Here is a 13,154-nt window from a genome sequence, read left to right on the forward strand (position 1 = left end):
AATGGCAGTACTCCCCAAACTGATATGTGGATTCAAAATAATCCCTATGAGAATTCCAGTAGGTTTTTTTTTTTTTGGCCAAGAGTTTTGGAGGAACCTGATCCCTAAAATTCATATGGAAATGCAAGGGACCCAGAAGGCCAAAATAATCTGGAAAAAGAACATAGTTGGAAGATGCAGATTTTTAAATTTTAAAACAAAGCTACAGTAACTGAGACAATGTGATATTGGCATAAGGATGGTTGTATGGATCTGTGTATTAGAATTGAGTCCCCAAAGCATTTATGGTCAGTTGATTTTTTTAAATGGTACCAGGACCATTCAGTGGGGAAAGAATAGACTCTTTAACAAACGGTGCTTGGACACATCCAAAAGAATGAATTGGTACCCTTACCTCACACCATATTAAAAATTAATTCAGAGGGAAGCCTGGGTGGCTCAGTCGGTTAAGTGTCCAACGTCGGCTCAGGTCACAATCTCATGTGTCATGAGTTCAAGCCCTGCATTGGGCTCTATGCTGTCAGTGCAGAGCCTGCTTTGGATCCTCTCTCCCCCTCCTTCTCTGCCCTTCCCCTACTTGCTCATTTGTCTCTCAAAGAGAAATATTAAAATTAACTCAGAAAAAAATTAATTCAAAATGGATCATCTACCTCAAATGTAAAAATTGCAAGTATAGGGTCACCTAGGTAGCTTGGTGAAGTGTCTGACTCTTGATTTTGGCTCAGGTCATTATCTCATGGTTTGTGGGATTGAGCCCTACATCGCGCTCTGCACTGATACTGCAGAGCCTGCTTGGGATTCTCTCTCTGCCCCTCCCTTCTCTCAAAAATAAATAAATAAGCATTTTTAAATAGTCATAGGTATAAACTCTTAGAAAAAAAATGAGAAAATCTTGTGATCTTGGAGAAAGCAATGATTTTTAGACATGACACAAAAAGCACAAGCAGCAAAAAAAAAGCAATAGGTAAGTTAGACTTCATCAAAATGTAAAACTTTGTGTTTCAAGGGACATCATCAAGAAAGTGAAAAGATAGCTCTCAAAATTGGAGGAAATATTTGCAAACCATATATCTGATAAGACACTTGATCTAGAATACAAAAAGAAGTCTTTAATAACTCAACAGTAAAGAGCAAACCACCCAGTTTAAATATGGGAAAAGGATTTGATAGACATTTCTCCTGAGAAGTTGTACAAATGGTCAGTAAGCCATATAAAAAGATGCTCAACATTATTAGTCATTAGGAAATTCAGATTAAAACTACAGTGAGATACTGTATCCTCCAGGATGCCTAAGCTTATTTATTTATTTTTTTAATGTTTATTTTTGAGAGAGCGAGAGAGAGACAGAGAGAGAGAGAGAGAGAGAGAGAGCGAGCGCATGAATGGGGGAGGGGCGGGGAGAGAGGGAGACACAGAATCCAAAGTAGGCTCCAGGCTCTGAGCTGTCAGCACAGAGCCTGATGCGGGGCTCGAACTCACAAACTATGACAGCATGACCTGAGCCGAAGGTAAACGCTTAACCATCTGAGCCACCCCGGCACCCCTGGATGCATAAATTTAAAGAAACAACCAACGCAGCTTTTGAGTATGTGGACACTTTGGAAGCCTTCTATACTACTGATAGTATTATAAATATTATTCAGCAGTCAAAAGGAATGAAGTAGCTGACACATGCTACGACATGGGTGAACCTTGAGAAAATAATGGTACATGAAAGCCAGTTACCAAAAGTCACACATTCTATGTTCCATTATATGAATTGCCTGAAATAGGCAAATTCGTAGAGACAGAAAGTAGCGCAGTGCTTCTCGCCAAAGGGCTAGGTGAAGAAATAGGGAGTAATTGCTGATAGGTTTAGTTTCTTTTTGGGGTGATGAGAATGTTTTGGGGCTAAATAGTGGTGATGGTTGCCCAACTATAACTATAATAAAAACCACTAAATTAATTGTATGTTTTAAAAGGGTGAATTTTATGTGAATTGTATCTTGATAAAGCTGTTACTAAAAAGAATAAATGAAGAGGTCTGACACAGAGGGAAAAAAACCTGTTTTCATTTTGTACGTCTTCATTTCCATTTTCTCACAATGATCTTGTTTGAAAATAAGGTGAGGTAAGATACTGATTTTAATTTTCTTTTTTCATAGCACTATTGCACGAATTCAGTTTCGTCTGCCTGATGGTTCTTCTTTTACAAATCAGTTCCCTTCTGATGCTCCTCTAGAAGAAGCAAGGCAGTTTGCTGCCCAGGTAAATTTATGTCTTGTCTTGAGTTGTAGTAAAGGTAGACGAATAGGTTATTAAAATGTAGGAGGGGAAAATCTCCACATCTGATTTGTAGAGTGTGAATAAGTCATGATTTATCCCCAGGAGGGAAGCACCAAGCCCCTCTGGGGCTTGGGGGGGCTTCCATCATGTATTAGTGCCATATAGGAAAAGCATATCTGTTGCACAGAAGTAGGGATTTGCTGATATGGTACGCTTTGGAAACTTTTCTCACTGCTTCATACACTCAGCTGGAGGAATGAAAAGCAAGTGAATTTTCAAAGGTCTAATCTGAGGTAGTTGTTTCCTGTAAAAAGATGCAATTTTTCTTCCTCTCTCTCCACATTCTCTGCAGGTCGCTTTGGGGCTTGCCGTTTTCCTGCAAAGGCCAAGCCTAAAGATCAGTAATCTTTATTTGGTTACAAGTATCTTTTTCAGGAATTTACTTCCAGAATGTGGCCTTACTCAAAAGCTGAAAGAGTGTGAAATTATATTTCTCAGAAAATGAGATATGAGTAATTTCAAATTACAGTTGACCCTTGAACAGTGTATTAAGGGGTGCCAGCCCCCTGCACAGTCAGATCCACATGTAACTTCCAATTCTGTGAAAACTGAACTACTCAGCCTACTGTTGACCAGAATCCTTACCAATAGCAGTTGATGAACACATTTTGTTGTTGTTTTGTTTTGTTTAGAGAGCGAGAGCATGTGAGTGAGGGTGAAGGGTAAAGGGAGAGAGAGAAAATTGTAAGCAGGTCCCACACTTAGTGCAGAGCCTCACACAGGGCTTGATCCCACGACCCTGGGATCATGACCTGAGCCAAAATCAAGAGTTGGATGCTCAACTGACTGAGCCACCCTGGTGCCCCATATTTTTTATCATATGTATTCTTTACTGTTTTCTTACAATAAAGTTAGCTAGAGAAAGGAAAATGTTAAGAAAATCATAAGGAGGAAAGCATACATTTACAGTTCTGTATTGTAAAAATCCTTGAATAGGTGCGCCCACACAGTTCAAACCTATGTTGTTCAAGGTTCAACTGTAGTTTTTATTCTCTGATTGAGCCCTTATTCAAAATGGATTCTAGGCATCAGATGTCCTTCATGTTCTAGGCTTATCATATATCCCGCTGTTTGTCTCATGTATCTTTTTAAGGTCAAAATTAGGGTTCAGATCTTTCCCTTAGACCACCTCTCCCCATTTAGTCTGCTGTCTCACTTACGGATCCTGAGAGGATACCTAAAAGCTGTCTGCCTTCCTCCACTATGGAGCTGGGCTGTGCAGTATAAAAACATTTTTAAGAAGTCTTTTTCCTTAAGCTTAAATTGGAAGCAACCCCCAATAGTTCTTTTATTCTTTTACCTTGGAGCTTCACTTGGGCCCTCACAAAAGGGAGTGCTTACTCCTGGTCTGAGTCTTAACCACCTCTGTCACAGGTAAGTAAAGAGGAAGCCACATGAGAAAAAAAGTCTTTACATCAGTCCTATTAGAAATTTGTCTCAGTACAGTAACCTAATTTTGTATTTTTGCATGACCTCATGTTAAGAGTAACAACAGCGAGAGGTATGTATATGACCTCTAGTAAAAAAAAAAAAAAAAAAAGAATTACAGAAACATAAGTGTTAGTCTCTTTCTTTGAAATCTTCTAGGGAGAGAGATTTTACAAGTACAGATTTTACAAGTAGAGGTGACTTAAAATGATGAAGGTGATTGCAGTGCTGCCCAGCGTAGGTTCCTGGTTCTGGGAATGTATGTGTAGCATGAATTGACTATAGACCATTTACTTTTTGAGATAAGGAAGAGGTGAAACTCATGTTCTGTATATGAGGAAAGCTCTGGACTATTCCAAATTTTTAATAGGGAATGCAGATGTATATTGGAGAGAGTAATAGAAGTTTGCCAAAGTATAGTGAAAACTAATGGCAAACTGCAGCAGTATTTAAAAGAGATATATAATTGTCCATTTTTATTCACTTTATTTAGGTGGGTTTTTTTTTAATTTATTTTTAAATGTTTGTTTTTTGGCAGAGCGAACAAGGTCATGAGTGGGGAAGGGGCAGAGAGAGAGGGAGACACAAGCAGGCTCCACACTGTCAGCTCAGAGCCCAACGATGGGCTTGAACCCATGAACCATGAGATTGTGACCTGAGCCGAAATCAAGTCAGAAGCTTAACTGACTGAGCCACCCAGGTGCCCCTATTTTATTTATTTTGAGAGAGAGAGAGAGAGAGCAGGCACACATAGGCAGTTGGGGGAGGGACAAAGAATCCCAAGCAGGCACCAAGCCACCAGTGCGGAACCTGATGCAGGGCTGAACTCAAGAGCTGTGAGATCGTGACCTGAGCTGAAGTCAAGAATTGGACACTTAACCAACCAACTGAGCCACCCAGGCACCCCTATTTTAGGAACTATATTCTTGCTATTTTGTGGTCATTTTTGAGTTGTAAAAACTTTTAGGTACTATTAGGATTTGCTGGCTTTCAGCTACTTGTTAAAGCACAAAGTTTTTATAAAGTTTTTTTGAGTTTACATTTGAATGAACTTTAAAATTAAGGTAATTTGAATTATAGCAGTCATTTTGGATGCATATGGCTATGTAATATCTTACTTTAAAAGGGCACCTTTGTAAGGTTTTAAACTTATTGTTATGTTACAGACTGTCGGCAACACTTATGGTAATTTTTCACTAGCAACTATGTTTCCCAGGAGGGAATTTACCAAAGAAGATTATAAAAAGAAATTACTGGATTTGGAACTTGCCCCAAGTGCTTCAGTGGTACTGTTGCCAGTATGTATATACATACATATTTTTTCTATCTTTAAATCCCATTTGTCCTACTTTTGATCATTTCTTATAATTAGCAGAAGGGAACATGAAAGATGTACTATGGATAATTAAATTCACATTATCCAAAAATGTTAGGTCAATTTATTGTTCTGTTAACCTGTGCATTTTATATTTGTACTGCTAGTGAGACACTAAATAAATAAATTTTAGTTTTCAACTTTTTCTTCATCTGTTTTCATGTATATAAATGAAATGACCAGTAGGAGAAGAAAATGCAGCGTATCTGTCTAATGAATAGAGTTAGTGGTGCTTTTTTTTAAGTTTATTTAAGTAATCTCTGCACCCAATATAGAGCCCAAAGTCATGACCCCAAGATCAAGAGTCACTCCTCTGACTGAGCCAGCCAGGCGCCCCAGATTTAGTGTCTTTTATTTATGTATGATTTGGCTGTTTACCAAGTTTTTTAAAAAAGATTTTATTTTGACATAAAAATAACATTAATTTTTTAAACATATAAATCACATTTGATCCTCATAACAGTGTTTTAATCTCTAATGAAGCAAAGAGGCTCAGAAAGTTCTTTTTTTAATTAAAAAAAAAAAAATTTTTTTTTTTTTCAACATTTACTTATTTTTGGGACAGAGAGAGACAGAGCATGAACGGGGGAGGGGCAGAGAGAGAGGGAGACACAGAATCGGAAACAGGCTCCAGGCTCTGAGCCATCAGCCCAGAGCCCGACGCGGGGCTCGAACTCACGGACCGCGAGATCGTGACCTGGCTGAAGTCGGACACTCAACCGACTGCACCACCCAGGCGCCCCGCTTTTTTTAATTTTTAAAAAATGTTTCTTTTCAGAGAGAGAGTGAGGGAGGGACAAAGAGAAAGGGGGGGGGGGAGAGAGAGAGAGAGAGAGAGGGAGGGAGGGAGGGAGGGAGAGGGAGAGGGAGAGAGAGAATGAATCCCAAGCAGGCTCCATGCTGTCAGCGCAGAGCTGGAGGTGGGGCTCGATCCCATGAACCATGAGATCATGATCTGAGTGGAAATCAAGAGTCAGATGCCCAACCAGCTGAGCCACCCAGGCACCCGAGACTCAGAAAGTTTAAATGATTTTGCCAAGGCATCCCCTAAGTGCCAGAGATGGTATGAGAGCCTGGGTCTTCTATATTTTGATTAGGATAGTTTTCCTGGTTCTGAACCAGAACTCCACACCTAAAACAACCTTCCAGTAATCAGGATTTATTGTATTCACTGAGGTTTTGTTGAAGCCTTTCCCTCTTTTTTTAAATCATCAAGGAAGACTTCTCCTTCCAAAGTTGTTAATTTCATTACAAAGTTTAGTTCTTATAAAAATAATTGCTTCAAGAACTACTTTCTAGTTTCACTGTAGTGATTACTCCTTTAAAAAACAGCTCTTGGAGTTCCCAGTAGTTTATATAAAATATACACCTGAAAAACAGCAGAAGATAGTAATTTTACCTGTTTACAGTAAACTAAAATCAACGAGACTTTCCTTTTCCAGATAAAGATTCATCTAGAACCTTGAGTGTGACGTGATGGGGCTCATGTAGCCTTTATTGAGATTGATTCATTAATTTTTAGGCAGGAAGACCAACTACATCCATGGTACATTCTTCCAGTGGAGACTTTTGGACGTTGTTGGGGACAGTCCTTTACCCATTCCTTGCCATCTGGAGATTGATTAGCAACTTCTTATTTAGTAACCCTCCTGCACAGACTTCTGTGAGAGCAACGGCATCGGAACCCTCAAACCTTGCTTCATCTAGCAACTCAGAGAAAAGGTATCTGTGTTTACCCCGTTTGCTAAATGTGTTAGTAATGCCCAGTACCTTATTCAAAATGAACACTTTTGTTATGGGTAATCGGCCATCTTTCTACTTAGAGAAAAAACCCTAAATGTTCTGAAGTTTTACTCTGTCATCTTTCCTGGGAAGCTCACTACCTGAGTTTCTCAGCTGTATTTCTTTTCTTTTTTTTTTTTTTTTGTATATAATTTATTGTCAAATTGGTTTCCGTACAACACCCAGTGCTCATCCCAACAGGTGCCCTCCTCAATGCCCATCACCCACTTTCCCCTCCCCTCCCACTCCCCATCAACCCTCAGTTCTCAGTATTTAAGAGTCTCTTATGGTTTGCCTCCTTCCTTCTCTGTAACTTCCCCCCTCCCTTCCCTTCCCCCATGGTCTTCTGTTAAGTTTCTCAGGATCCACATATGAGTGAAAACATACAGGATCTGTCTTTCTCTTCTTAACTTATTTCACTTAGCTTAATACTCTCTGGTTCCATCCACATTGCTGCAAATGGCCAGATTTCATTCTTCCTCATTACCAAGTAGTATTCCATTGTATATATAAACTACATCTTCTTTATCCATTCGTCAGTTGATGGACATTTAGGCTCTTTCCATAGTTTGGCTATTGTTGAAAGTGCTGCTGTAAACATTGGAGTACAAGTGCCCCTATACATCAGCACTCCTATATCCCTTGGGTAAATTCCTAGCAGTGCTATTGCTGGGTCATAGGGTAGATCTATTTTTAATTTTTTGAGGAACCTCCACACTTTTCCAGAGCGGCTGCACCAGTTTGTGTTCCCACCAATAGTGCAAGAGGGTTTCCGTTTCTCCACATCCTCTCTGGCATCTGTGGTCTCCTGATTTGTTCATTTTAGCCACTCTGACCGTCAGCTGTCTTTCTAAAGCCTACTCCACCGAAATCAATTCCACCTCTGTTGGTTTTAGTATTTCATTTATTCAGTTCCTTTTTTTTTTTTTTTTTTTGAGAGAGAAAGAGAGAGACAGCACGAATGGGGAAGGGGCAGAGGGGGAGAGAATCCATACCCAACACAGAGCCCAATGCAGGGTTCATTCTCACCACCACGAAATCATGACCTGAGCCAAAATCAAGAGTTGGAAGCTTAACTGACTGAGCCACTCTGGTGCTCCTCATACATTGTTTTTTTAGAGGTGTCATTGTGCTTCAGATAATTTTAAGCCCTAGTGGTTCTTTGATCTGCTCCCTGTCTTCTCTGGGTCATTCAGAGAAAAATCAAACTGAGGAAATGATATTCACTTGAAAACAGTCCCTTCTTCAGAGAATTATTTTCAACTAGTCCCTTAACCAAGAGGCCTTACTTTTTATTGCTGATGGCCAGGGTTAGAATGGTAATTCTAACCACTAATGGTTTTAGCTTATATCTCTGTTAAAGATTCTGCATATTTGAAACAGGTTAACAGGAAATATTTTCCTAGAAGTTGGGATTATAGCTTTTCTAGTAAGTTATAGCATGATTTATTATAATTACTATCTCTTGTTCTTAAACACTATACTGTTAAGCCATTAATAGGCATTATAGCAAATGTGCCAATCCTCTGTAATTAGTAATGAAAATCCTTGCCTCTGTGTGCCATCAGTAAGGAGAATCCTTAGTCTCATGTCCTGTTGACTCTCTAGATGAAGATTTATGTAAATACTGGCATTGGGCTGATTCAGCCTTTATCTTAGTTTCTGTTATAACTATTAGAAAGACCAGTTATATCCTTAATACATCACTCAAATGTGGATACCGGGAAGTCCTTCTCTAGACTGGGAACAGCATTCAGACTAGGTCTTATTAGTCCTGACTTTTAGAACTGTTACTGAGCAATGGGTAGAACCATTTAATCCTGAATTACTATTATGTAGCACAGCTTGCTGTGTGGGCTTTTATTTTTGTTCTTTAAAATTATTTTTTCAGCTCCCATGGACTTTCCTTAAAATACAGCTGCCTGTACTAATGGAAGTTTAAAGGAAACAGTTTTGTATTACTGTTGTTTTCACTTTCATTTTGCCTTCTCTTTTGTCCCTCTTACATTAGGGAACCAGTCAGGAAAAGAGTGCTGGAGAAACGGGGAGAAGATTTTAAAAAGGAGGGGAAGATCTACAGATTGAGGACTCAAGATGATGGTGAAGATGAAAACAACACTTGGAATGGAAACTCTACTCAACAGATGTAGTGTGACAAGTACTGTATGTGCAATAATCATTGTTTCTCTTATGATTTAATTCAACTAAAATTCTACTGGAGAAGTGGACTGCTTTTTCCTTTTCCAACTGGTCTATAAAGTGTCTCTCTATCCCTGCTTAGTGGGTTAAAGTTGTTTAACTCCTCAGACAAGTCAGGAGATGAAATAACTGTCCTTGCGTATGGTAACCAACTGCTAGAAGCCTAAAAGAATCAAAAGGTCTGCCACAGCCTCCCTTTATCAGCTTTCTTACTCAGTATTTCATATACCCATTAGCCCTATGCTGTCAGATGATGCGTTTTGTTTAAAGCTGTTTTGCTTCAGAACTTCTAAGTCCACACCAAGTAACTGGTATGTCACTGAGTAATTTGACTCTGGGTCAGAGCATTTTAACTAGTCAATCAGATGATAATTTATGTTTAATTTTTCTCTTTTTGCTCATCAGCTGCAAGCAAAATCTTGTAGTTTTTAATCTTAAACACTGAATAAAAAAATCTTTTCCAAAAATCGAAATGATTTTAGTTTTGCTTTAAGTTTTGGTATCTTAGCATCTTTTTGTCATGGAGGGATCTCTTGAGGTCACGTGTGTGAGTTTTTCCCTCCAGTACTGCCCTGGAGCTAAGTCGGGAAAGTAGCTATGACCACCCTACTTTAATTATCAGTGAAGGAAGAAATTTTCTGATAAATGTTGATGCCGTGTTAGTGTCCATCCTGTCAGTGAGCCATCACATTGTTTGCTTAATGTTACCTTCCATGTTCTCATCAGATGCAAAACAGCTCTTAAATTACAACTAGTCTCTCACCTTTATTGTGAAGTTTTGCTCTGGACAAATTTCACAGATCTAAAGTACCTCTGTAGGACAAGAAGTATGGAATAAAGATAGGCCTTTTCCTCAGTTTTTTTTTTTAAGTTTATTTATTTTGAGAGAGAATGAGCATGATTGGGGGAGTGGCAGAGAGAAAGAGAGAGGATCCCAAACAGGCTCTGTGGTGTCATCACAGACACCCCACATGAGGCTCCATCCAACAAACCATGAGATCATGACCTGAGCTGAAATTGAGAGGTCCAGCTGAGCCAACCACCCAGGCACCCCTCATTTAGTTATTCTTAAGAATTTTTTAAAATATTTTTTTACGTTTATTTGTAAGTGTACACACAAGTGAGTGGGGGAGTAGCAGAGAGAGGGAGACAGAGAATTCCCAAGCAGACACAGGCTCCATGCTATCAATGCAGAGCCTGACATGGGAGCTTGAACCCATGAATTGTGAGAACATGACCTGAGCCAAAATCAAGAGGTGGAAGTTCAACCGAAATGAGCCACACAGGCACCCCTGGTTATTCTTAAGCATTTTAAAGAGATTCTTTTTTTGTTTGTTTAATGTTTATTTTTGAGGGAGAGAGTGAGCCGGGGAGGGGTGGAAAGAGGGAGACACAGCATCCAAAGCAGGCTCCAGGCTCCAAGCTGTCAGTGCAGAGCCTGACACGGGGCTCAAACTCACGAACTGCAAGATTATGACCTGAGCCAACGTTGGACACTTAACCGACTGAGCCACCGAGGCGCCCCAGAATTTTAAAGAGATTCTTAACCTGACTTATATGATAATTCATCCCTATGTTTTTGGTATTAGAGAGCACTAAATTCATGATATTTGAAAAAGAGAGTACACTTGACAGTTCTTTTTTTAACCTTCCATTTTTAGACTAGAAGGCAGTGCTTTTGAGTGAAGATACAGACTGACTTAATTTTGTAATGGGAGGAAGAAATATTCTTAGAAAATTTTGTTTTTTACCTATGAAATACAATGAGTTGTAAAAATGGTAATACTGTTGTCAAGGAAACAGCCAGGCAGTCATGTTGGGAAGAATGAAGACTGGTTATACACTTTCTGGAAAACATCGGCACCTTAAATGTTTCAAATTCCTTGATCAGTTTTTCTAAGGAATGATCATAAATGTAGACAAAGTTTAGGTAGAAACATACTCATTAAGTCTTATACCAACTAAATGCCTTGTGCAGAAATAATTAACTTTTGATAAGGATAAATGGTACAATATTTATCAATTCAGTGTAACATCTGTATAGTCATTGAGTACCTGTTATGTGTTAGGAGAAAACAGCAGAATACAGAGTTGTAGGTATGTTGTGATCTCAGCTTTGAAATAGACAGTACACGTATTAACATAATGTAAAGAAAACAGCCAAACATTAACAATAGTAGGAGTGTTCTATGTGCTTTTAATTCTTTTTGCACCCTAGTAGGTTTTCATGATTTTCTGATTTTCTGCAATGATCGTATTACTTGCATAACTTAAAAAGTGAGGTTGAAAAAAGAAAAATTTCCACTAAGCATCCCATTGGAGTAAAGGTTTGTAATCTTAATATATAGCAATACGTGATTTTAAAAAACCAAAATCTTTCAAATGGGTGTGACCCTGCTAGTAACTATTAGAAATATACTTGTAGAAACTTGGAGTATCTCAGGTCAGTTTGCCTTGAAAAAAGTTCAATATAGATCTCAGAGAAACACATAAAAGAATGGTTCATTATCTTTGAGTAGGAGGATCCCTCCTCAGTTTTATATTTTAAAAAGTGTATTTGGTAAAAAAATTCAAAACAGTATATAGAAGGCTGTAAGATGAAAATGTAGTATCTTTCCTTGCATCTTACCCCCAGTCCTGTTCCCCAGAGGTAACCTCTAGTCACATTTTGTAATCTACAGAAAAACTTTATGCATATACAAGCAAATAATGTGATCTTTATTTTGTAACAATATTATATGTTCTGTATCTTGCTCCTTTACTTACACAGTCTTGAAGATCTTTTCCCTGTCAACACATAACTACCTCATTCTCATTATTAATGGCTGCGTAGCAGCTTACTTATAAATATACGCTAACTTAACCATCCATTTTCTGGTGGCATCCATTGGTTATTACAGGGTTTTGTTTTTGTTTTTCTATTAGAAATATTGCTATAGTGAGCATCTTTGGGACGGTATCTGTCTTCTTAGCTGTGAAAATATATCTGTAGGATATGTTTGGATAATTGAGTCATTGAGTATTTGTAATTTTGAATTGTAAGTGATGCTGCCAGATTGCCTTCTTTAAAGGTTCTTGGAATTTAGCCTCCCACCAGCAGTGACTGAGAATGTTGATTTCCCCACATTCTTACCAACACTGTTACACTTTTTCATCTTTATCCGTGGTAGATGAAAAATTATATGCATTGTGTTGATCACAAATGAGGTGGGACATCTTTTAATATTGGTTACTTCAATTTTCTGAGAAATGCCTGTATTTGCCAATTTTTATTTTTTCATCTTCATTGATTTTTAAAAATTCCGTGTATATAAGGAAAAATAGCCCTTTGTCTAGCATATGCTATAAATATTATTCCCTCTTTTATCTTTTGACGAGTATGTTGGTTGTTAAGTTTTTGCCACAATATTCACGTGATCAGATTTATCGGTGTTTTTCTTGATGGTCTCTGGGTCCTAAGTCTTGCTTATCAATACCTTTCTTTAAAAATTAATTTAAAAAAAATCACCCAGCTGTCCTAGTATTCTCCTAGCCTTCCCTGTGGCTAACATCCTCAGGAGCTAACCTCTTGACCCCACCACCATTTATGAACTACTCCCATTTCCCCCCCTAATGTGGCATGCCATCGTTGTCATGTACTTAATGCTCACATGTAGTTGGTTTATTATATACTCTCTTCTTTTGTTGCTCTTTTCTCCCTCTGCTACCAAGCTGTTTTTGACAACTAACTTCATAATGTTTTGGTATTCTTTTTTTGCCCAGATTATTCTGGCTCTTTATACATTTTTTGTCCCCAAAAAAGTAACACTGAATTTAAGATTTAGATATAATTGACCACTTATATAATACTGAGTCTTTCTGCCTAAGAAGTATTTTTAATATCAGTTTTAGAACCGTCTTTACCCTCGGAGAAAAATGCTTGTATACCACAAATTGTCAGGTTGGGGCCCCTGGCAGTGAAACATTGGATAGGAATTTTCTACGGATACACCAAATTCAGGGAAAGAATGCCTACAAGAAACAAAATTTCAGGTATGATCACTT

General features: G+C 38.4%; 1 protein-coding gene across 1 annotated transcript in view; it reads left to right on the forward strand.

The window, feature by feature from the left end:
• UBXN4 (UBX domain protein 4) overlaps window positions 1-11,978 on the forward strand; it is a 45,933-nt gene extending 33,955 nt beyond the window's left edge. Inside the window, exons 10-13 of the mRNA XM_025912278.2 lie at window positions 2,146-2,248; window positions 4,921-5,052; window positions 6,652-6,851; window positions 8,923-11,978. Coding sequence (XP_025768063.1) covers window positions 2,146-2,248; window positions 4,921-5,052; window positions 6,652-6,851; window positions 8,923-9,061 — 574 coding nt within the window. The 3' untranslated portion in view covers window positions 9,062-11,978. The remainder of the gene's footprint in view (window positions 1-2,145; window positions 2,249-4,920; window positions 5,053-6,651; window positions 6,852-8,922) is intronic.
• The last annotated feature ends 1,176 nt before the right edge of the window (window positions 11,979-13,154 follow it).

This window comes from Puma concolor, chromosome C1 (genome assembly GCF_028749965.1).
Source record: "Puma concolor isolate L17-30 chromosome C1, mPumCon1.1.hap2, whole genome shotgun sequence".
Taxonomy (NCBI): domain Eukaryota; kingdom Metazoa; phylum Chordata; class Mammalia; order Carnivora; family Felidae; genus Puma; species Puma concolor.